Below are 20354 nucleotides of genomic sequence, written 5' to 3' on the forward strand. Positions count from 1 at the left end.
CCGTCTGGCCCGGGTTCATGGGCAGGCGATACGATGGCGGAATGGCCCGATCTAACCCAGCTTCACAGACAGGGGTTCCGGGCCCTCAAGGAGCCAAGTGCCAGCAGGCCCAGGAGGGCTGCCCGAGCGGAGACAGGTATCTCTCAGACAAGGCCACTTCCTGGGCGCCTCTTTGCTCCCTCTTCCCCTAGGTAGAACAAGGAAGTACACATGTGTTTCCTGCCGTCTCCTTCCTTGAGCCACATCCGAGTCCCTGGGGAAGCTCCCGTCCCTGACTGAGGGAACCAAGGTGCCCACACAGAGGAGGGACCCGCAGGCGAGGTACCACAGTTGGTAACTGGGTAAGCAGTTGGGGCTGGAGACGGTCGAGGCGTGGTGGGGGCAGAGAAGGGAAGCTGAAGGGGTCTGGGCTCCAGGAGGAAGAAATCTCACTCCAACAATACGTGACAATCTTCCAGGCAGACCTGTTCTAACAGGAAGGGGAGGTTGTCCCGGAAGCGAGCGTGGAGCGTCTGATCCCCTGCTTCCCCACGCTTCCTGCAGCAGCTCTGTTCTCAGGGCTCACAGGGAGGTCTGCCGAGGACCCTCCGAGGGCAGGGTCAGGACGAAGGGGCTGAGGACCCCCTTCCTCCCCAGGGGAAAGGGCTGCAGCTCCTTGGCCTGGAACAGGGCCGTCCCCTCGGAGACGGTGAACGTGGCCGTGACCTGGTGGTTGAGGCAGTAAATGGTGTTGCCCAGCACAGCGCAGCGCAGCGGGGTGGGGTCGGGCAGGGGCAGGGAGGCAGCCCGGCTCCAGGAACCTGTCACTGTGTTGTAGCGCATCACGGCAGCACCCACGCCCCGCAGCAGGTCGAAGCGGTACAGGAAGCCCCCGAGTGCCACCATGTCACTGGAGCGCCGATGGGTGGCGCTGTAGGGGCACTCGTCCCACGTGTCCTTTACAGGGCTGTATCTGAGCAGGCGGTAGAAGAGGTGGCCTCCCGTGACGTAGATGTCGCCACGACAGGCCACGGCCTCGTGGGCCACAGGGAAGGTGCCTGCGGGGAGGGGGGCCCGCGAGGTCCAGGCGTCTGTACGTGGGTCGTAGCACTCCATACTGTACAGGCATTCGCCCCCAATGGCATACAGCAGCCCGTCCAGGGCCACTAGCTTGAGCTGGGCTCGGGCCTGCTGCATGGGCCGGACCTGGCTCCAGATGTTGGTCAGAGGGTTGTAACAGAAGACCTCATTGGAGCAGACAGCCTTGGCACCAGAGCCACGGATGCCCCCCGCCAGGAACAGATAGTTGTGCATGGTACAGAGACCGCAGCCCCGGAGCGGGGCTTCCTCTGGCACCTGAGTCAGGGGCCACCATGTATTCTCTTGGGGGTTGAACACGTGCAGGTGCGTAGGAGGAGGCAAGAGCGGAGGCCCGGACGGAGGAGCCTCCTCGCCTCGAGAGCCTGAGCGGCTCACCTGGTACAGGCTGGGCAGCACAAGGACCCCCAGCACCGCCCGGCCCTGGCCAGTCCGCAGGCCCAGGATACGCTCACGGTCAGCCCCGCTCAGCTGCCGGTAGAGGTCCGGGTCTCCCAGCACATGCAGCAGGTTGTTGCTCATCAAGGCGTAGGTCTCCTGGGCCAGGCCGGCTTCCCCATGCCGCTGGGCAAAGGCCAGCACATCCAGGCAGCTGCCCAGGTCCAGCTGCCGCCTCAGGGCCACGGCCTTGGCTGGCTCCAGGGCCCAGGAGCGGGGCTTCCTGGCCCCCTCCACCACCCCCCAGCTCCCAGGCCTCTGCAGGAAAACCATGAGCTTGCGGGCCTCTTTCTGCCTCTCCGTGAGGAGCACCCCGCTGCCTGAGGGGCCGGTCCCCTGCCCTGCCGCCCCCCCCCCGATGCTGCCCTCGGGGAGCAAGCTGCCCTTGACCGACCTCCTCCCGCTCAGAACTCTGGGCTATTTCACAGAGGCTGCGCTTCCGAGGCCTGGGCACTGGCTGTGACCCACGCCTCGCGGCAGGGGATGGCGCAGGGCCCTGCTGGGACGGTGTGACACGTTGGGAAGGGGCCCTGGGCACTGCAGCTGGGGGCAGTGAGTCTAGACTTTTTTTCTCAGCTACCTCTTCCCTTGGGCCTAGGGCTGAGCCAGGGGCAGGGGCCCCGTTGGTCTCAAAGCTTCCAGCCAAGCCCCCTGCGCCTGCCTCTGTGGCCGTCCCTAGTGAAAGCATGGCCCCCTGAGAGTCAGAAGCTGGCTGGCCGTCCTCAGAGGGTGTGGAAGCGCTGAGATGCGCAGGGGGCCCAGGAGCTGTCCTTGGGGCTCTTCCTGGGGGCCTCTCTTGCCTGGGGAAGGGATGGCTTCTGAGGACCATGGCTATGAGACTGCCCCAGCTGGTGGAGACCTGCCTCTCCTGGTAGCCCTTGGAAAGAGCCACCCTGGGCTCCTGGGACACAGGCCTTGGGCCGCTGGCCGGGGCTGGGGCTGGGCTTGGTGTTGGGGCTGGGGCTGGGGCTGGGGCTGGGGCTGGGGTTGGGGTTGGGGCTGGAGTTAGGGCTGGGGCTGGGGTTGGGGTTGGGGTTGGGGTTGGGGCTGGGGCAGGAGCTGGGGCTGGGGCTGGGGTTGGGGCAGGGGCTGGGGCAGGGGCTGGGGTTGGGGCTGGGGTTGGGGCTGGGGCTGGAGTTAGGGCTGGGGCTGGGGTTGGGGTTGGGGCTGGGGCTGGGGCAGGGGCTGGGGTTGGGGTTGGGGCTGGGGCTGGGGCTGGGGCTGGGGCTGGGGCTGAGGCAGGGGCTGGGGTTGGGGTTGGGGCTGGGGCTGGGGCAGGGGCTGGGGTTGGGGTTGGGGTTGGGGCAGGGGCTGGGGCAGGGGCTGGGGTTGGGGCTGGGCTTGGTGTTGGGCTTAGGGCTGGGGCTGGGGATAGAGTTGAGCCTGAGGCTGGAGGTGAGACTGGATCTGGGACTGAGGCTGGAGATGATGTTGGGGTTGGGGGTGGGGGTGAGGCTGGGGTTGGGGTCCGGGTTAGGGTTTGGACTGCTGATGGAGCTGAGGTCAAGGCTTGGGCTGGGGCTGTAACTGGGGCTGACAACCGGGCTGGCGCTGCTCTGAGATGTTCGCCATCAGGACCCTGGTTAGCTCCTAGCGGCAAAGAGTTAGGAGAGGGGGTGGCGGTTGCAGGCTGGAGGCCCTGGCGCTGGCAAGCCTTAGGGCCATGAGGTGGAGGTGAGGCGGCACTGGGCGGGGACTGGGTGCGGCTGCCTCCCGCAGTGGAGGCGCGACTGCCCAGCCCGCCTTGGCCTTGCCCCGACGCCCTACCTTCGAAGACGTGGTCGGCCCCTGGCTTCTCTGCACCGGCCGGCCCTTGGCCGAGCGACAGGCGATCCTCCCCAGAGCCGTTAGCCTGGGCTATGCCCGCCGGGCAAGCACCCGTGACCCCTGGCCCTTGGGACGAGAACAGGCGGCCCCAGGACGGCCCCTCCGAGGAGCCCGGGACCTCCCTCCAGGCCCAGGGCCAGCCTTCCCCGGGGACGGCGGACGCGGTGTCCTCGCTGTCACCAGCCCCAGCCCCTGAGCGCAGACCTGGGGCTGGGGCTGGCTGGGCGCTGCTCTTCCCTCGCCTGCCCTCCAGGCTGTCGGACCCAGATCCCGTGTACCGGGCACGGCCCGGAGACAGCTCCTGGACTGCAGGGCCCTGAGCGCCAGAGTCGGCAGCAGCAGACGCCGCATCCACTGCGTCCCACACGCTGGCCACCGTGCCCAGACGGAGCAGGTCGGGCTTCGGGCGGTGGCGGGTTCTGTCTCCGGATCCTGCGTCCCTGTGCCGCCGCCGGCTGCCCCGGCCTCGCCCCGGTGCTCCAGGAAGCCCCGCACCCAGCTGCCAGCGGCTGGAGTCCCGGTGCTCTGGGCCCTTGGTGCTGACGCTTCCCACCTCCGGCTGCACATCGGCTTCGCTGCCAGGACTCCGGGGGGTGAAGTGGATCACGACCGGGGCAGGCGCGCCCCCTGCTTGGCTCCCACCCAGGAGGGCAGTGCTTAGCTCCAGGGGCTCCCTTCCTCTACCTTGGGGGGCTTCTAGGGTGGCGCCGCCATGCTGCTGTCCCAAGGTCCCTCTGCTGAGCGCCTCGTGCGGGGTCTTGGGCAGAAGCCTGGCTTTGGGGTGCAGGTCCCCACCTCCAGAGGGTTTGCAGCCCTGGGCTCCTGCCACGGCCTGGCCCCCCTGGCCGTGTCCCAGAGGACCTGGCTTCCCCTGCCCTGGGCTCTGTCCCTCGTGGCCACCACTGACCTTGGGCTTTGGGTGCAGGGTCGGCCTGACTCCTCCCGCCTGGGCAGGCTGGGTCCCGGGGGCTGACGACTCCGGTCTTGCTGCCTGCTGATCCTGCCCGGGGCCAAACCAGTGCAAAGCCAGCGCTGTGGCGGCCACCACAGCCAGGGCCAGCAGGGCCAGCACAGCTCCTTCCCAGTCATCGTCACCGTCCCAATCCCAGCCCCAGAGGGGGCCGCCAGCTTCCAAAGCGCCCTGGCTCATGGCGCGTGAGTGGCGGGTGCGCATACTGCCGGCCCGTGGTCTGCGCAGAGGGCACGGACGGACCACGCCCCAGGGCTGCCCAGTTAAGGTGAACCTGTTCTCCAGGGCCTGAGAGGGCTGGGGTCCTTACCTGAACCCAGGCCCCGAGGTGGGAGGGAGGGAGACCCCTCAGACTACAGCAGCTGGCCCAGTGTCACAGGTGGTGTCTCTGGACTCGAGCCTGCCCTGGCCCGGTACACGGTACCCCCACGCCCCAACATTCGTGGGCACACAGGGTCCTTCTCCAAGCAGGGGCTCCGGCAGGGAAGGGTTACCTGGGGAGATGTTATCTCGGCTGTAGCAACATGAAACAGCCCTGATGGATTACCAGAAACCCGAGAGGCCTTTTCTGGGGGGGCGGCTGGGGGGCGGTGGACAGGCGGTGACCGTGGGGATGTGGCTGGGGTGTTTCTCAGTCAGGGGGAGGTGAGGCCCCAGCGGGGGGGTGGTCCCGGGGGTGCGTGAGGTTTGCCGTGGACGCTCAGGTGCCCACACCCTGCGCTCAGCAACCTCTGGACTCTGCTTCCCTTGAGCTCACACTCCGGATGTGATGGTTTTCAAGTCAAGGGGGGAAGTTTACAAAGACAAACTGAGAGCTGTGTCTCCAGGTTTGCTTCACCCCATGTGGATCTACTGGAACCTCCAGGAAGGACTTCACCCTTGTTACTGCCTTGGTACCCCGAGGTGGCTCTGCAGCCCCTGCCCCGCCGCCCGCACAGCCTGCACCGAGCTGTCCTCAGCTTCCCTTACCCGGCCGACGTCTGGCCCTGGAGACCACTCCCCGCCCTGGCAGGGGCCTGAGAGGTCACCTGTGGACGCTCCCACCGTGCGGGAGCAGCTGGGTTCTCAGAGGGGCTTGTCCCCTCCACCTGCCTCTCAGGTCATCTCAGGAGTGAGTCCTGGGACAGGTGCCAGGTGGGGCCCAGACATGAAGAAGAGTATGGGGTTGCAGGACAAAGACAGGGCCCCTAGGAGGTAGGGTCTCCTCTTCTTCCTCTGGGGCACAGTGCGCACTGCTCCCCTCAGGCAGCAAGGACACAGCCGAGGCGTGTCGCTGGCACCCAGCCTGTGCTGTACCAGGCCTCAAGTATCTCACCCAGCCTGGTCCCCTTCCAACTTCCCCCAGGACTATTAGATGACAGGCTTGCTTCACCCCAGTGGGCCCCAGGCCTTAAGGTGGACCTCTAAAGGTGGACCTCTAAAGGGGGGGGGGGGGGGCTTTTGTGCCTTTTTCTCTGTTCCAGTCCCGGGCTCTGCATCTAGGTTAACTTTGAGACCCAAAGACCTCAGAGAATGGAGCCGCCCCCCAGCACCTCCTTAAAGGCCCTGCAGCACCCCATCGGCCAATGCCCCTCAGCTTCCGAAGACCCCACTGCCGGCCTGGGCCCCACGCAGCTTAGCAAGGAATGCCCGCCCAAGGAGGCCACAGCGGAGAGGGTGAGTCAGGGAGGGCGCGGCCCGGGGTGTCGGCAGACCCTGTGGGGAGGCAGCTGGCCTCCTCTCCAAGGCTGACAAGTTTCAGAGCTCGCGCACTCTCTCTTTCTGCCTTTCAGATAAATTTTATTTGAAAAAAAATTAAAATATTTTTTAAGATTTATTTATTTTGAAAGTCAGAGTTACCTGTCTCTGCCTCTAGAGAGGAGAGACAGAGAGAGAGAGAGAGAGGTCTTCCATCCACTGGTTCACTTCCCAGATGGCCACAATGGCCAGGGCTGGGCCAGGCCAAAGCCAGGAGCCAGGAGCTTCTTCTCGGTCTCTCACATGGGTGCAGGGCCCAGGCACTCGGGCATCTGCTGCTTTCCAGGCAGGAAGCCAGATCAGAAGCAGAGCAGCTGGGACTCAAGCCAGCATCCTATATGGTGCTGAAAGCTGCTTTACCCACTAAACCACAGTGCTGGCCTCAAAGAAATTCTTGTAAAAAAATGGTGACAATTATACACATCAGGAAATATCTCTTAAGGAATTTACCTGATGCCATAAAACCTGTATTTTATTTTTTTAAGATTTATTTATTTATTTGAAAGTCAGAGTTATATACACAGAGAGAGAGAGAGAGAGAGGTCTTCCATTGGCTGGTTCACTCCCTGATTGGCCTCAACGGCCGGAGCTGAGCTGATCTAAAGCCAGGAGCCAGGAGCTTCTTCCAGGTCTCCCATGTGGGTGCAGGGGCGCAAGGACTTGGGCCATCTTCTGCTTTCCCAGGCCATAGCAGAGAGCTGGATAGGAAGTGGAACAGCCAGGACTTGAACCGGTGCCCACATGAGCTGCCGGCACTGCAGGCGGCAGCTTTACCTGCTACACCACAGCGCCGGCTCCGACACTTCAATTTTGATCCTTCTTCCTGCTAACTCAGTAGGAGACAGCAGGTGATTGTTAGAAATGGGTCTCCCACGTGGGTGCAGGGCCACACACTCGGGCCGCCCTCCACTGCCTTCCCAGGGGCATCAGCAAGGAGCGGGGTTGGAAGTAGAGCAGCTGGGACTCTAACTGGCGCCCGTATGGGATGCTGGTGCTGCAGGCAGAGGCTTAATCTACTATGCCACAGCGCTGGCCCCAAAAATAAAATTTTAAAATAAGAACCAAGTATGAGGAGAAAGAGATAAAACAGGAGGGAGAACTAACTCTCCAATTCTCAAGAATAATTGCTAAATACAGTTCAAAGGTAGCTTAACGTTTAAGAAAAATTCTAAAGTAGACGTTTGCGACTCTAATGAATCGGAAAACTTGATGTCTTGAAGGTGTCAGCTGTCCCTAAATTCATCTACAGAGTCAACTTCACTTCAGTGGAAATTCTAGCCGGTGTGCTCAGCGTGTGTGTAGGGTTGTGGGGGAGAGATTCTACAAGCACATGGAACTCCAGCGGTGGGAATTAGCACTGATCTTCCTGCTAAGGAAAACTAAAGATGCTAAACTACAACACTGAAAGGCACATGTTGGTGACAGCACCAGAGGGCTTTAGACAACATCTAGGGCAGGAGCGGAGGAGCCAGCGAGGGAGGCCCAGGCCCCCACACGCTGCCTTTGTCTGCAGAGGTTGGAAGTTCCAGAATAGGAACGGTGGGCTGCCCGTGGTTTGGTGACCTCAGGGGGCAAAGGGACAAAGCAGAGCCCACCTGGCTGGGGTCTGACAAGCCCCTCCTTTTGGGCCACAGCTATGAAGAACAATGCCCTTGGGAGCAAATAAAAACTAAGCCACACGGACGTGAGACCTGGTGATCCAGCGGACCTCAGTCCTTGAGTCAGAGCAGCTCAGCCCAGTCCTGACCAGGTCCTGACCAGTCCCCGTGCAGGGAAGACACCAGCATGCTGACCCCAAATTATTCCTGCAGATATTCTTCACACCAAATTTCCAGGTCACAGACACACACAATAACCAAGAACCAGTAAAAAAAAAAACAGACAGAGAAGAGATTGGCAAAGACCTGGACTATAGCCATTATCAAGTAAAGAACATAAATAACCATGCCCGAAGCAATAAAAGACAACAAATAAAAGCTCAACATAGCAGATTTGAAAATAAATAGAAATTGGCCGGCGCCATGGCTCAATAGGCTAATCCTCCGCCTGTGGCGCCAGCACCCCGGGTTCTAGTCCCGGTTAGGGCGCCAGTTCTGTCCCGGTTGCTTCTCTTCCAGTCCAGCTCTCTGCTGTGGCCCGGGAGGGCAGTGGAGGATGGCCCAAGTGATTGGGCCCTGCATCCGCACGGGAGACCAAGAGAAGCACCTGGCTTCTGGCTTCGGAAGGAAGACCTTTCTCTCTGTCTCTCACTGTCCACTCTGCCTGTCAAAAGAAAAGAAATAGAAATTTAGATGGAAAATTTAAAATAATCAAAACTATTTTATTTTTTATTAGTTTCTTTTAAACTTTTTTTTTTTTTTTGACAGGCAGAGTTAGTGAGAGAGAGAGACAGAGAGAAAGGTCTTCCTTCCGTTGGTTCACTCCCCAAATGGCCACCACGGCTGGCGCACTGTGCCTATCCGAAGCCAGGAGCCAGGTGCTTCCTCCTGGTCTCCCATGCAGGTGCAGGGCCCAAGCACCTGGGCCATCCTCCACTGCCTTCCCGGGCCACAGCAGAAAACTGGACTGGAAGAGGAGCAACCGGGACAGAATCCAGTGCCCCGACCAGGACTAGAACCAGGGGTGCCAGCGCCACAGGCAGAGGATTAGCCTAGTGAGCCACGGCACTGGCTTAAACTTTTATTTAATAAATATAAATTTCGAAAGTACAACTTTTGGATTATAGCAGCTTTTCCCCCCATAACCTCCCTCCCACCCACAACCATCCCATCTCCCATTCCCTCTCCCATCCCATTCTTCTTCAAGATTCATTTTCAATTATCTTTATATACAGAAGATCAACTTGGTATATACTAAGATTTAAACAGTTTGCACCCACACAGATACACAAAGTATAAAGTACTGTTTGAGTAGTAGTTTTACTGTTAATTTACATAGTCCAGGGGCCAGCACCGTGGCTCTCTTGGTTAATCCTCCGCCTGCGGCGCCGGCATCCCATGTAGGCGCCAGATTCTAGTCCCAGTTGCCCCTCTTCCAGTCCAGCTCTCTGCTGTGGCCCAGGAAGTCAGTGGAGGATGGCCCAAGTGCTTGGGCTCCTGCACCTGCAAGGGAGACCAGGAAGATGCACCTGGCTCCTGGCTTCGGATCGGCATAGCTCCAGCCGTTGCAGCCATTTTGGGAGTGAACCAGCAGATGGAAGACCTTTCTGTCTGTCTCTCTCTCTCACTATCTATAACTCTACCTGTCAAATAATTTTTTTAAAAAATTGGATAGTACAACACATTAAGGACAGAGATCCTACATGGGGAGCAAGTGTACAGTGACTCCTGTTGTTGATTTAACAATTGACACTCTTATTTATGATGTCAGTAATCACCCGAGGCTCTTGTCATGAGCTGCCAAAGCTATGGAAGCTTCTTGAGTTCACAAACTCTGATCTTATTTAGACAAGGCCATAGACAAAGTGGAAGTTCTCTCCTCCCTTCAGAGAAAGATACTTCCTTCTTTGATGGCCCGTTCTTTCTGCTGGGATCTCACTCACAGAGATCTTTCATTTAGGTTGTTGTTGTTGTTTTTTGTTTTTTGTTTTTTTTGTTTTGTTTTGTTTTGTTTTGTTTTCCCCACAGTGTCTTGGCTTTCCATGCCTGCGAAACTCTCATGGGCTTTTTAGCCAGATCCAAATGCCTTAAGGGCTGATTCTGAGGCCAGAGTGTTGTTTAGGACATCTGCCATTCTATGAGTCTGCTGTGTATCCTGCTTTCCACGTTGGAGCGTTCTCTCCTTTTTAATTCTACCAATTATTATTAGCAGACACTAGTCTTGTTCATGTGATCCCTTTGACACTTAATCCTATCACTATGATCAATTGTGAACTGAAACTGATCACAGTCAAAACAATTTTAAAGAAAAGAAATAAAAAGTACCCAGATTGGAAAGAAAGACAAAGATTCTCAGATGCCCTGATCTAACACATACAAACCCACAAGGAAACTACAAAAAAGCAACTAGAGCTACTAATGAGAGCAGTAAAGTCTCACACTTCGAGATCAACACACAGAATTCAATTGTGTTTCTATACACCAGCACCAAAAAGGAATTAAATTTTCTGAAAAGGAAATTAAGAAAGCAGTTCCATTTACAATAACATCTAAGTGGAGAGGAGGTAGCCTGTACCTGTGGGTGCAGAGACAGCATTGTCAAGATGTTAGTGCTGCCCACGAGGACCCACAGACTCAACACCAGCTCTGTCAAAGTTCCGGCAGCCTGTTGCAGAAATGGAAAAGGCAGTCCTCACACCTGTGCGGAGTGGCAGGAGGTCCCAGATACCCAGAACAATCATGACCAGGGCTTGCTCTTCACAATCTCGAACCTCACTATAAAGCGTTCATTCAAAACAGTGTGGTACTCGAGGTGGGGGTTGGCACAGAAATTAGAATGCCTGCAGGCCACACCCAGGTGCCTGCATTGTAGCCCCCCCCCACCCTTCCAATTCCAGTTTCCTGTCCATGAGCACCACGGGAGGATGGCTCAGGTACTTGGGTCCCTGCCATCCATGTGAGAGACCCGGATGGAGTTCCCAGCTCAATCTTTGGCCTGGCCCTGCAGTGCTGGCATCCCATATGGGCTCCAGTTCAAGTCCTGACTGCTCCACTTCTGATCCAGATCTCTGCTGTAGCCTGGGAAAGCAGTGGAAGATGGCCCAAGTCCTTGGGTCCCTGCACCCATGTTGGAGACCTGGAAGAAGCTCCTGGCTCCTGGCTTCGGATCGGTGCAGCTCCGGCTGTTGTGGCCATTTGGCAAGTAAATCAGTGGATGGAAGACCTCTCTCTCTCTCTCTCACTGTCTCTCCTTCTCTCTCTATGTAATTCTGACTTTCAAATAAATAAATAAATCTTTAAAAAAACATTGACTCAAAATGGATCAATTATCTATAGACAAGAGATAAAATTATAAAACTCTTAGAAGAAAACAGAGACATAAAGTTTCGTGGCTTTAGATTTGGCAAAAGACTCTTAGACATAACAATAGAACCAAATAACAAAGATAATTTAGGCTTCAACCAAATTTAAAATACTTGCGCCATAAAATACTGTATTTGATGAGGCAGGTATCGTGGGACAGCGGTTAAGCATGGGATCCAATTCCCCATTCACTTCTTTTGTTTATTTATTTATTTTATTTTTTTAAAGACTTGTTTATTTGAAAGCCAGAGTTAGAGAGGCAGAGAGAGAGAGAGAGAGAGAAAAGAGAGAGAGAGAGAGAAAAGAGAGAGAGATCTTCCATCTGCTGGTTTACTCCCCAAATAGCTGCAATGGTCAGAGCTGGGCCAATCCAAAGTCAGGAGCCAGGAGCTTCTTCCGGGTCTCCCACGTGGGTGCAGGGGCCCAAGCACTCAGGCCATCTTCTGCTGCTTTCCCACGTGCATTGGCAAGGAGCTGCATTGGAAGTGGAGCAACCACTTCAGTGGACTTGAAGCAGTGCCCATATGGGACGCCAGCACCGTAGGCAGCAGCTTTACCCACTACACCACAGTGCCCCACACTCCCCCCATTCACTTCTGATTCAGCTCCCTGCTTATGTGCACCGCCTGGGAGACCCCAGGAAGCTCCTGGCTCCTGGCTTCGGATGGGCCCAGCTCTGGCCATTGTGGCCATCTGGGGAGTGAACCAGCGGAAGGAAGACCTCTCTCCTCTCTCTCTCTCTCTCTCCCCCTCTCTCTGCCTCTGCCTCTCTGTAACTCTGCCTTTCAAATAAATAAATAAAATCTCTAAAAAAATACAGAGAGTAAGTCAGAGATTACTCAGTGCCGGGCGAGGCAAGCAGGGTGCCATTGCCCAGAGGTGCAGTCTAGCGTGGGGATAATGAAAAGTTTCGAGCATGAAGATGATGATAGGTGCGGCGTTGTGATTGAATGCCTCGAAGCTGCACACCGGAAATGGTTAAAATCGTAAATACTATCACACAGTCCCCGAAATCATTCATGATTTCCTGGCTCAGGCTACCCAGCGATATTCTGAATGCACCCTGTGAACTCTGAGCAGCACAGGCCCTGTGTTGTGAGGAGAGAGGGGTTGGGCCTACTTAGTATCTGTAAATAATGTGACATGAATCAAAGAATCCCCAGGCCCAGGAACAGTCCTAGGAGCATGGGTGCCAGGAGCTAAGCCTAGGGGTTAGGCTTAGGATTGGGGTTAGGGCTAGGCTTAGAGTTGGGATTAGGGTTAGGCTTAGGGTTAGGGTTAGGGTTGGGATTAGGGTTAGGGTTTGGGTTAGGGTTAGGGTTGGGATTAGGGTTGGGGTTAGGGTTAGGCTTAGAGTTGGGATTACGGTTAGGTTTAGGGTTGGGATTAGGCTTATTGTTGGGGTTAATGTTAGGGTTATGGTTAGGCTTAGTTTTAAGGTTGGGGTTAGGGTTAGGTTTAGGCTTAGGCTTAGGGTTAGGTTTAGGGTTAGGGTTAGGGTTAGGGTTAGCATTAGGGTTAGGGTTAGGGTTAGGCTTAGGCTTAGGGTTTAGGATTAGGGTTAGGGTTAGCATTAGGCTTAGGCTAGGCTTATGTTTAGGCTTAGGTTTGGTTAGGCTTAGGGTCAGTTAGGGTTAGGGTTAGGCTTAGGGTTAGGATTAGGGTTCGGGTTAGGCTTAGTGTTCAGTTAGGGTTAGGGTTATGGTTAGGGTTATGGTTAGGCTTAGGGTTAGGCTTAGGGTTAGGATTAGGGTTAGGGTTAGGCTTAGTGTTCAGTTAGGGTTAGGGTTAGGGTTAGGGTTATAGTTAGAGGTTAGGTTTAGGCTTTGGCTTAGGGTTAGGGTTAGGGTTAGGGTTAGGGTTAGGGTTAGGGTTAGGCTTAGTGTTCATTTAGGGTTAGGGTTAGGGTTAGGGTTAGGGTTAGGGACATCAACCAAGGCATTTGATGCATCAGTCCAGACCGGCCATTCTTAGTGTAGCCACCAAAACGTTTATTATTTATTTATTTGAAAGTCAGTGTTACACAGAGTCAGAAAGAGAGAGAAAGAAAAAGAGAGAGAGAGAGAGAAAGTCTTCCATCTGTTGGTTCACTCCCTAATTGCCTTCAAGTGCCAGAGCTGTGCTGATCTGAAGTCAGGAAGCAGGAGCTTCTTCTTGGTCTCCTATGCAGGTGCAGGGGCCCAAGCAATTGGGCCATCTTCTGCTGATTTTCCAGGCCATAGTAGACCGCTAGATCAGAAGTGGAGCAGCCAGTACTTGAACCGGCACCCATATGGGATGCTGGCACTGCAGGCGGCAGCTTTACCCGCTACTCTATGTGCCGGGCCCCAGAAAATTTTTAAAATAAAATAAATGAGAACTAAAGAAATTGAGAAGAAATAACACCTCTTCTTTGGCAAATACAACAGTTTCACTGAGGGTGAGTTCTGGCTTGGACTGTAATTAGAGACAGCGAGCAGGGGGCGCGGCGCTGCAGAGCGCCCTCTGGTGGTGGGTGCCATGCGCGAGGTCCTCCGACGCTCAGGCGCCCCAGGAAGAGCTCAAGTGTGGGTCGGCAGTTGTAAAACTTCTCACACTTTGGCGAACAAACCAGGATTAAATATTATCTCCCGGACAGACACCGAGGACACACCCGAAACTCACTCGTGACACCCAGCGTGCTTCCTTCGCAGACGTGGGCCTGGTAAACGGAAAGAGAGTGGATTGCGGTGGAGCCCAGCGCTGACTAAAAGCAGCACGGTGAGAGTGCAGAAGCGCACAGCTTGGCGGCATCTTGGAAGAAAGAACCTGCGCTCCGGAACCCAGCAACAGCACCAAGCGGGGCGGGCGTTCGCACCCACAGGCGCCTGCGGATTCCAAGTCAGGGGTTTTAGGTCGCCGACAACACGAGTGTTAAGTAGCCAAACTCCCTGGCACCACAGAAACCACACGCAGAGAGAAGCCGTAACTAAGTGCTCCCGGGGTTGCAGACGGAGAAACAGGCTGAGGCAGCCTGGGAAGCAAAGGTTCCCGTGTCGGGGGTGGAGCCAGGTCCGCAGGTGCTGACCCGGCCTGGGCCCGGCTCCCGAGCCTACAAGAAGCCCTTACCTCCAGGGCAGTCTCCCTGCCCAGGACGAGTCTCCCTGCATTTCTGCTCCTCTGAGCTCCCCCGAGGAAGCTGACAGGGCCCAGGACGCTGGGCCCACGCCTGCTAAAACCAAGTGGGAATGGCCAACAGAAAGCAAGACGCTGCTCTGCCTCAAAATCCACAGCCCAGAAACTGCGCGGCTCCCCCCGCCCAGTGTGTGCAAGAACAGGCACGCCCAGCCGGACCACGAGGGGGCGGCAGCGCGCCTCCCCCACACACTCCACGCACATCCGTGCTCCAGGAAGGCGCGAGCCCGCGAGACTCACCGGGGGTCTTTTCCTTCAGCTCTCCCTCTGCCTGGGTCACACCCATCCCTCTGCCCTGGGTGTATCTGGGCGTTGTGCTCATTTCTCCGTCCTCCCCATCTCTCCTGCACTTCCTGCGCCCTGGCTTTCCCGTCTCTGCGCTCTGAAGCAGACCCCACGCCCCCTCCCCGGACGGAACCTCGGCCACCACCCTCTGCCCTCAGCCTCTGCAGTCTTGGAAGCCCTGGGCTGGAGGGGTGCGTGAGCCCTCTTAGGGCCCCTGGGCGTTGGGTGAGGGGACCCACATCCTCCTCCCCTCTCCCGAGAGTCCGGCCTTGGCACCCGGCCGAGCTGAGTTCTGCAGGTGCAGGGTGTGGTCGCTGGGCTGCCCTCACTTCCTCCTTGAGTGGTTTCTTCCTAGGAGCTGTAACGTCCTTGACTCTGAACCAAGTAACCGTCTTCTCCTTCCAGGCCACCCGGCTCGGCCGGCGCAGGTCTGTCCGCCCCTGGGCTCGGTGCCCTCCCAGGTCCTCCCCTCTGGGACACCTGTGCCTGGCCCCACCTCGAGCTGTGGCTCGCATTCCGCACCTCTGCTTTCCTCTGCGCTGAGTTCAGATTCCAGCCGTGACAGCTCTGCCCCGAGGTTCAGATCCTGCAGGCTGAAAACCTATCAGCATTTAGCTTTGCGTGGGTGGCTGGGAGTGTCAGGGTGTCTGTGTGCGTGGGTGTTGTCAGGGTGTCTGTGTGCGTGGGTGTTGTCAGGGTGTCTTGTGGGTGGGTGTTGTCAGGGTGTCTGTGTGCGTGGGTGTTGTCAGGGTGTCTTGTGGGTGGGTGGAGGTGTTGTCAGTGTGTGTGTGTGTTGTCAGAGTGTCTGTGTTGTCAGGGTGTCTGTGTGTGGGTGGGTGGGGGTGTTGTCAGGGTGTCTGTGTGGGTGGGTGTTGTCAGGGTGTCTGTGTGAGTGGGTGGAGGTGTTGTCAGAGTGTGTGTGTGTGTGTTGTCAGGGTGTCTGTGTTGTCATGGTGTCTGTGTGTGGGTGGGTGGGGGTGTTGTCAGGGTGTCTGTGTGGGTGGGTGGGGGTGTTGTCAGGGTGTCTGTGTGTGGGTGGGTAGGGGTGTTGTCAGGGTGTCTGTGTGTGGGTGTTGTCATGGTGTCTGTGTGTGGGTGGGTGGGGTGTTGTCAGGGTGTCTGTGGGTGGGTGGGTGGGGGTGTTGTCAGGGTGTCTGTGTGTGGGTGTTGTCAGGGTGTCTGTGGGTGGGTGAGTGAAGGTGTTGTCAGGGTGTCTGTGGGTGGGTGAGTGGAGGTGTTGTCAGGGTGTCTGTAGGTGGGTGGGGGGTATTGTCAGGGTGTCTGTGGGTGAGTGGAAGTGTTGTCAGGGTGTCTGTGGGTGGGTGAGTGGAGGTGTTGTCAGGGTATCTGTGGGTGGGTGAGTGGAGGTGTTGTCAGGGTGTCTGTGGGTGAGTGGAGGTATTGTCAGGGTGTCTGTAGGTGGGTGGGGGTGTTGTCAGGGTGTCTGTGGGTGAGTGGAAGTGTTGTCAGGGTGTCTGTGGGTGGGTGAGTGGAGGTGTTGTCAGGGTGTCTGTGGGTGAGTGGAGGTGTTGTCAGGGTGTCTGTGGGTGAGTGGAGGTGTTGTCAGGGTGTCTGTGGGTGAGTGGAGGTGCTGTCAGGGTGTCTGTGGCCATGTTCATCTCTTCACACATGCTCTTATCATTCTTCAGTTCAGGAACCTGGGGTCCCACTTCCTCGGCCTCGTGAAACTGGCCAGAGCGGGCATCTCAGGGTTACGGGCTCTTTATGCTCTCTCAGCTCAGCTGCGGGGCACCACACTGCACCTCAGTGCTGGAGACACGCCCAGGCCTACCTGGGGCCTGGCCCGGCCTGCTCAGGCCAGTCCCACCCAAGCCTGGCAGAGGGCCGACGACCGTCTCCTGGGCCGACCGTGGTTGCAGTGCCATCCCGTGAGGTCCCTGGTCCTTGCTGTAGCCTGCAGGCAGGGCAGCCAGGTGGCCCTGGCACGTAGAAAGAAGTCACACCGGGAACCTGGACTTAGGCGGCACCGGGCGATCTCACAGCCACTGCAACCTGCCAGGGCCTGGGTGCCGAGGCAAAGCCCCACCCTCACCCACTGCCTGATGCCTCACACCCAGGACCTCGGCGCGGCCTGCAGCCTGAGCCCCTTGTCGGGTGCCCACGTGGCTCCCTCTGCAGAGGGCCGGATCTCAGCTACTTTCTGCCTGGGCAAGTCACACAGTGTCTGCTGCCGCCACTCAGCCCTGCCCCCGTTGTCCAAAAGCAGCCACAGAAAACAGGAAATGAGTGAGTGTGGCTGCATTCCAATACAACCTGTACAGAAACAGGCGGTGAGGCCGGGGCTGTGGCTGTGGTGCAGCCAGCTAAGCGGCCGCCTGTGACGCCAGCATCCCCTGTGGGTGCCAGTTCACATCCAGGCCGCTCCACTTCTGATCCAGCTCCCTGCTGTGGCCTGGGAAAGCAGTGGAGGACAGCCCAAGTGCTTGGGCCCCTGCACCCAGGTGGGAGACCTGGAAGAAACTCCCAGTTCTTGGCTGCGGATCAACCCAGCTCTGGCCATTGCAGCCATGTGGGGAGTGAAGAAGTAGATGTAGGACCTCTCTCTCTCTCTCTCTCTCTCTCTCTCTGTGTGTGTGTGTAACTAATCTGCCTGGGAAAGCAGCAGGAGATGGTCCATGTGGGAGACCTGGATGGAGTTCCTGGCTCCTGTCTTCAGCTTGGCCCAGCCCTGGCTGTTGTGATCATTTGGGGAGTGAACCAGTAGATGGTTCTGTCTCTGTCTCTGTCTCTGTCTCTGTCTCTGTCTCTCTCTCTCTCTCCCTCATTGCTGTGTGTCTCTGGCTTTCAGGTAAATAAGTAATCTCATAACTTGTAACCTTATCACATTATCTTAGCAATTACAACGCTCACTTGCAGATGTGTCTGAGGTTAGGGTCCCAGCCCCAGCAGAGGGGGTGACGAGTTGGCTGTGTCACAAGCTATGCAAACCCTCATCTAGCAGCCACAGATCTGTCCCAGGCATCCAGGACCCAGCAGCAAGCTCCACAGAGCCCTGGACATCTCGCTCTGAGTCCAGCTGGGGAACACAGGGCGGGCACGGGGCATTCACGCTGCAGGTGAGGGAGGGGCTTGTGCACCTGGGTGCACCATCCTGCAAGCTGGCTCTGCCCAGCACCTTGGCAAGCCCGGCCAACCTGCGGCTGCCGTGTGCATGACGGCCCAGGGCGGCCCCCAGCGGAGCAGGGCAGCTTTCTCTTATTTTGCAGCACAGAGACACAGCCCAGGAGGTGCTTCGTGGGGGGATTTTGCTGCTGTTCGGCAACTTAGTGTCCTAGACGGTGGTGAGCCTCGCACACCCGGCAACCGCAGAACCCTGGACCACCGCACACAAGAACGAGCGGTGAGGTCAAGCACGAGAGAAACAACGCATCAGCAGGCTGTTTCACCGTCGGTCTTCTTAACGAGGAGAGCTAGAGAACTCCGAAATCACGGTGAAGGCACGGTGAACAGGAAGACCAGTGACAGCCACTCCTGAGCACTGCCAAGTCTCGGGGCCGCTACAGCTGTGTGTGTGTGCAGCTGGACACGACAGGCAGGGCGGCCGTGAGTGACCACTGAGCTATGACGTCACCAGGCAGCAGACTTCCCAGCTCCAGGGGCCGGCATGTGGCTTGGGTCACGGCATCTCTCAGTGCAGTGCCTGGGTCTGGCCCAGCTCCACTGCCGACTCCAGCTTCCTGTTGGTGCACACCAGGGGGCAGCAAGCGATGGCTCAGATACTGAGCCCCGGTCACTCACATGGGAGACTCAGACTGGATTCCAGGCCCAGCCCCAGCTGGTGTGGGCATTTAGGGAGTAACCAGCAGATGGGCTCGCTCTCTCTCTCTCTCTCTCCCTCCCCCTCCCTCCCTCCCTTAACTAAGTGAAAAGATTTCTTAGAGGCCAATGTTTTGGTGCAGCAAGTCAAGCCACAGCCTGCAACACCAGCATCCCATATTAAAGTGCTGGTTCAAGTCCCTGCTGCTCCACTTCTGAGCCAGCTCCCTGCTAATGCACCTGGGAAAGCAGCAGAGGACGGCCCAAGTGCTCAGACCCCTGCCACTCACATGGGAGCCCCGGATGGGAGTTCCAGGTTCCTGTGTTCAGCCAGTCCAGCTCTGACTGTTGCAGGCATTTGGGGAATGGGAGATTTCTTCCTCTTTCTCTAATAAATAAAATAATTTTAAAAGATGTATTTATTTATTTGAAAGTCAGAGTTACACAGAGAGAGAATGAAAGGCAGTGGGGGGGGGGGGTGTCTTCCATCCACTGGTTCACTCCCCATATGGCCTCAACGGCCAGAGCTGCGCTGATCCGAAGCCAGGAGCCAGGAGCTTCTTCCGGGTCTCCCACGTGGGTGCAGGGGCCCAAGGACTTGGGCCATCTTCTACTGCTTTCCCAGGCCACAGCAGAGAGCTGGATCAGAAGAGGAGCAGCCAGGACTTGAACCGGCGCCCATATGGGATGACAGAGCTTCAGTCCAGGGCATTAACCCACTGTGCCACAGCGCCAGCCCCCCCCCCTTTTTTTAATATTCTGTGCATCCCTTTGTCTGGCACCCCAGACCAGTGAGGCGACTTCCTTTCTCATTTATGCATCTATTTTTATTCAAAAGACAGAGAGAGCTTCTGTCCACTGGCTCACTCCCCACATGCCCACAACAGCCAGGGCTGGGTCAGGCTGAAGCCAGGAGCCAGGAGCTTCTTCTGGGTCTCCGCCCTGGGTGCAGGGGCCCAAGCACTCGGGCCGTCCTCTGCGGCTTTCCCAGGTGCATGGGCAGGGAGCCACACTTGGACGTGGGACGCTGGCTTTGCATGGCATGGCCCAGCCTGCTGCGCCCTGACCCGGGCCCTGGCCAGGCTCTCGCTGCTGCGTAACACACTCACCCGCAAAGGAAGGAGGCCCAGGTCAGGAGAGGCCTTGCCGGGGAGCACCCGCCCGGCCCCGCACTCTGGGACGGGAGCCCCCGAGCCTGTGTGCAGACCCCACCGACCGCCCGCAGCACCTGGCTGGGGTTGTAACCCTAACCACTGGCTCCAGAGCAGCAGCGACAGGAAGCAGGGAGGGCACTGGGCCTGCAGAGCCACATCCCCAGAGCAGCCCCCAGGGACCTGAGACACCCCCCCCCCCGGGACCCGGTGTCCAGTAACAGTAACTCAGGGCTCTGGGGGCACCCACTCAGGCCGGGGAGCCGACTCATGATCAAACAGCCACTGTGACCGAGCCAGTGCCTGGTCACACCTGTGGACCAAGGCATGGCCCCGCGGTGACTCAGCACCCAGCGCTTCGCAAATATCCCCCCAGCAACCCCATTCTTGACCAGACTGGCCCCGCGGCCGCCACTGGGGACCCGTTCCTTTCCCCTCACACTTGGCGTTCAGTCCGCAGAGGTGTCCGACTCCGCGCCCCGGCAGGCCAGGGCCAGGCCTGCCCAGCAGTCTGCAGCCAGAAGCCTGCTGGGTGCGGGCACGGAGGGGGCAGCTGGTGCGGTTGCCAGGAAGCGAGCAGAGACACAATGGGCCCTGGGAGCTGGGAGCGGCGCGTCCAGCCTCCCTGCTTGTGCCGTCGTGAGCCAGGAGCCAGCGTAGCAGGTCAGTGCGCCCCCGGCCCTCCCCAGCCCTTCCCGACGCCCCCAAATCGCCCGCGCCCCCACCCCCAGGGAATCCCTTCCCGCGAGCTGGGACGGAGCCCTCGCGCGGGCAGGGGTCAGAGATGGCCCTCACGGAGCCGGGCAGCACCTCTTGCTCGCGGGCCCAGAGCCCGGGTCCCCGGCCCCGCCCGCCTTGGCGGTGCGGGTCCCGGGGGAGCGGGATAAGGCTGCTCCCCGCGAACTGCAGGTGGAGGGGCCGCGGCCGCCCCCTTCTGTCCGCAGGTGCCGAGCGCCCTGAGCGCCTCCCGGCCACGCC

At 58.1% G+C, this 20354-nt stretch overlaps 1 protein-coding gene across 1 annotated transcript; it reads right to left on the bottom strand.

Annotated features, from left to right (window-relative positions):
• Positions 1–561: 561 nt before the first annotated feature.
• On the bottom strand, positions 562–4492 carry KLHDC7B (kelch domain containing 7B). Its single transcript, XM_062201860.1, is given in 4 exon segments — positions 562–1842; positions 1844–2454; positions 3283–3408; positions 3547–4492. Coding segments are annotated over 4 exon segments (2964 nt in total).
• Between the last annotated feature and the right edge of the window lie 15862 nt (positions 4493–20354).

Source organism: Lepus europaeus, chromosome 10 (assembly GCF_033115175.1).
Source record: "Lepus europaeus isolate LE1 chromosome 10, mLepTim1.pri, whole genome shotgun sequence".
NCBI lineage: Eukaryota > Metazoa > Chordata > Mammalia > Lagomorpha > Leporidae > Lepus > Lepus europaeus.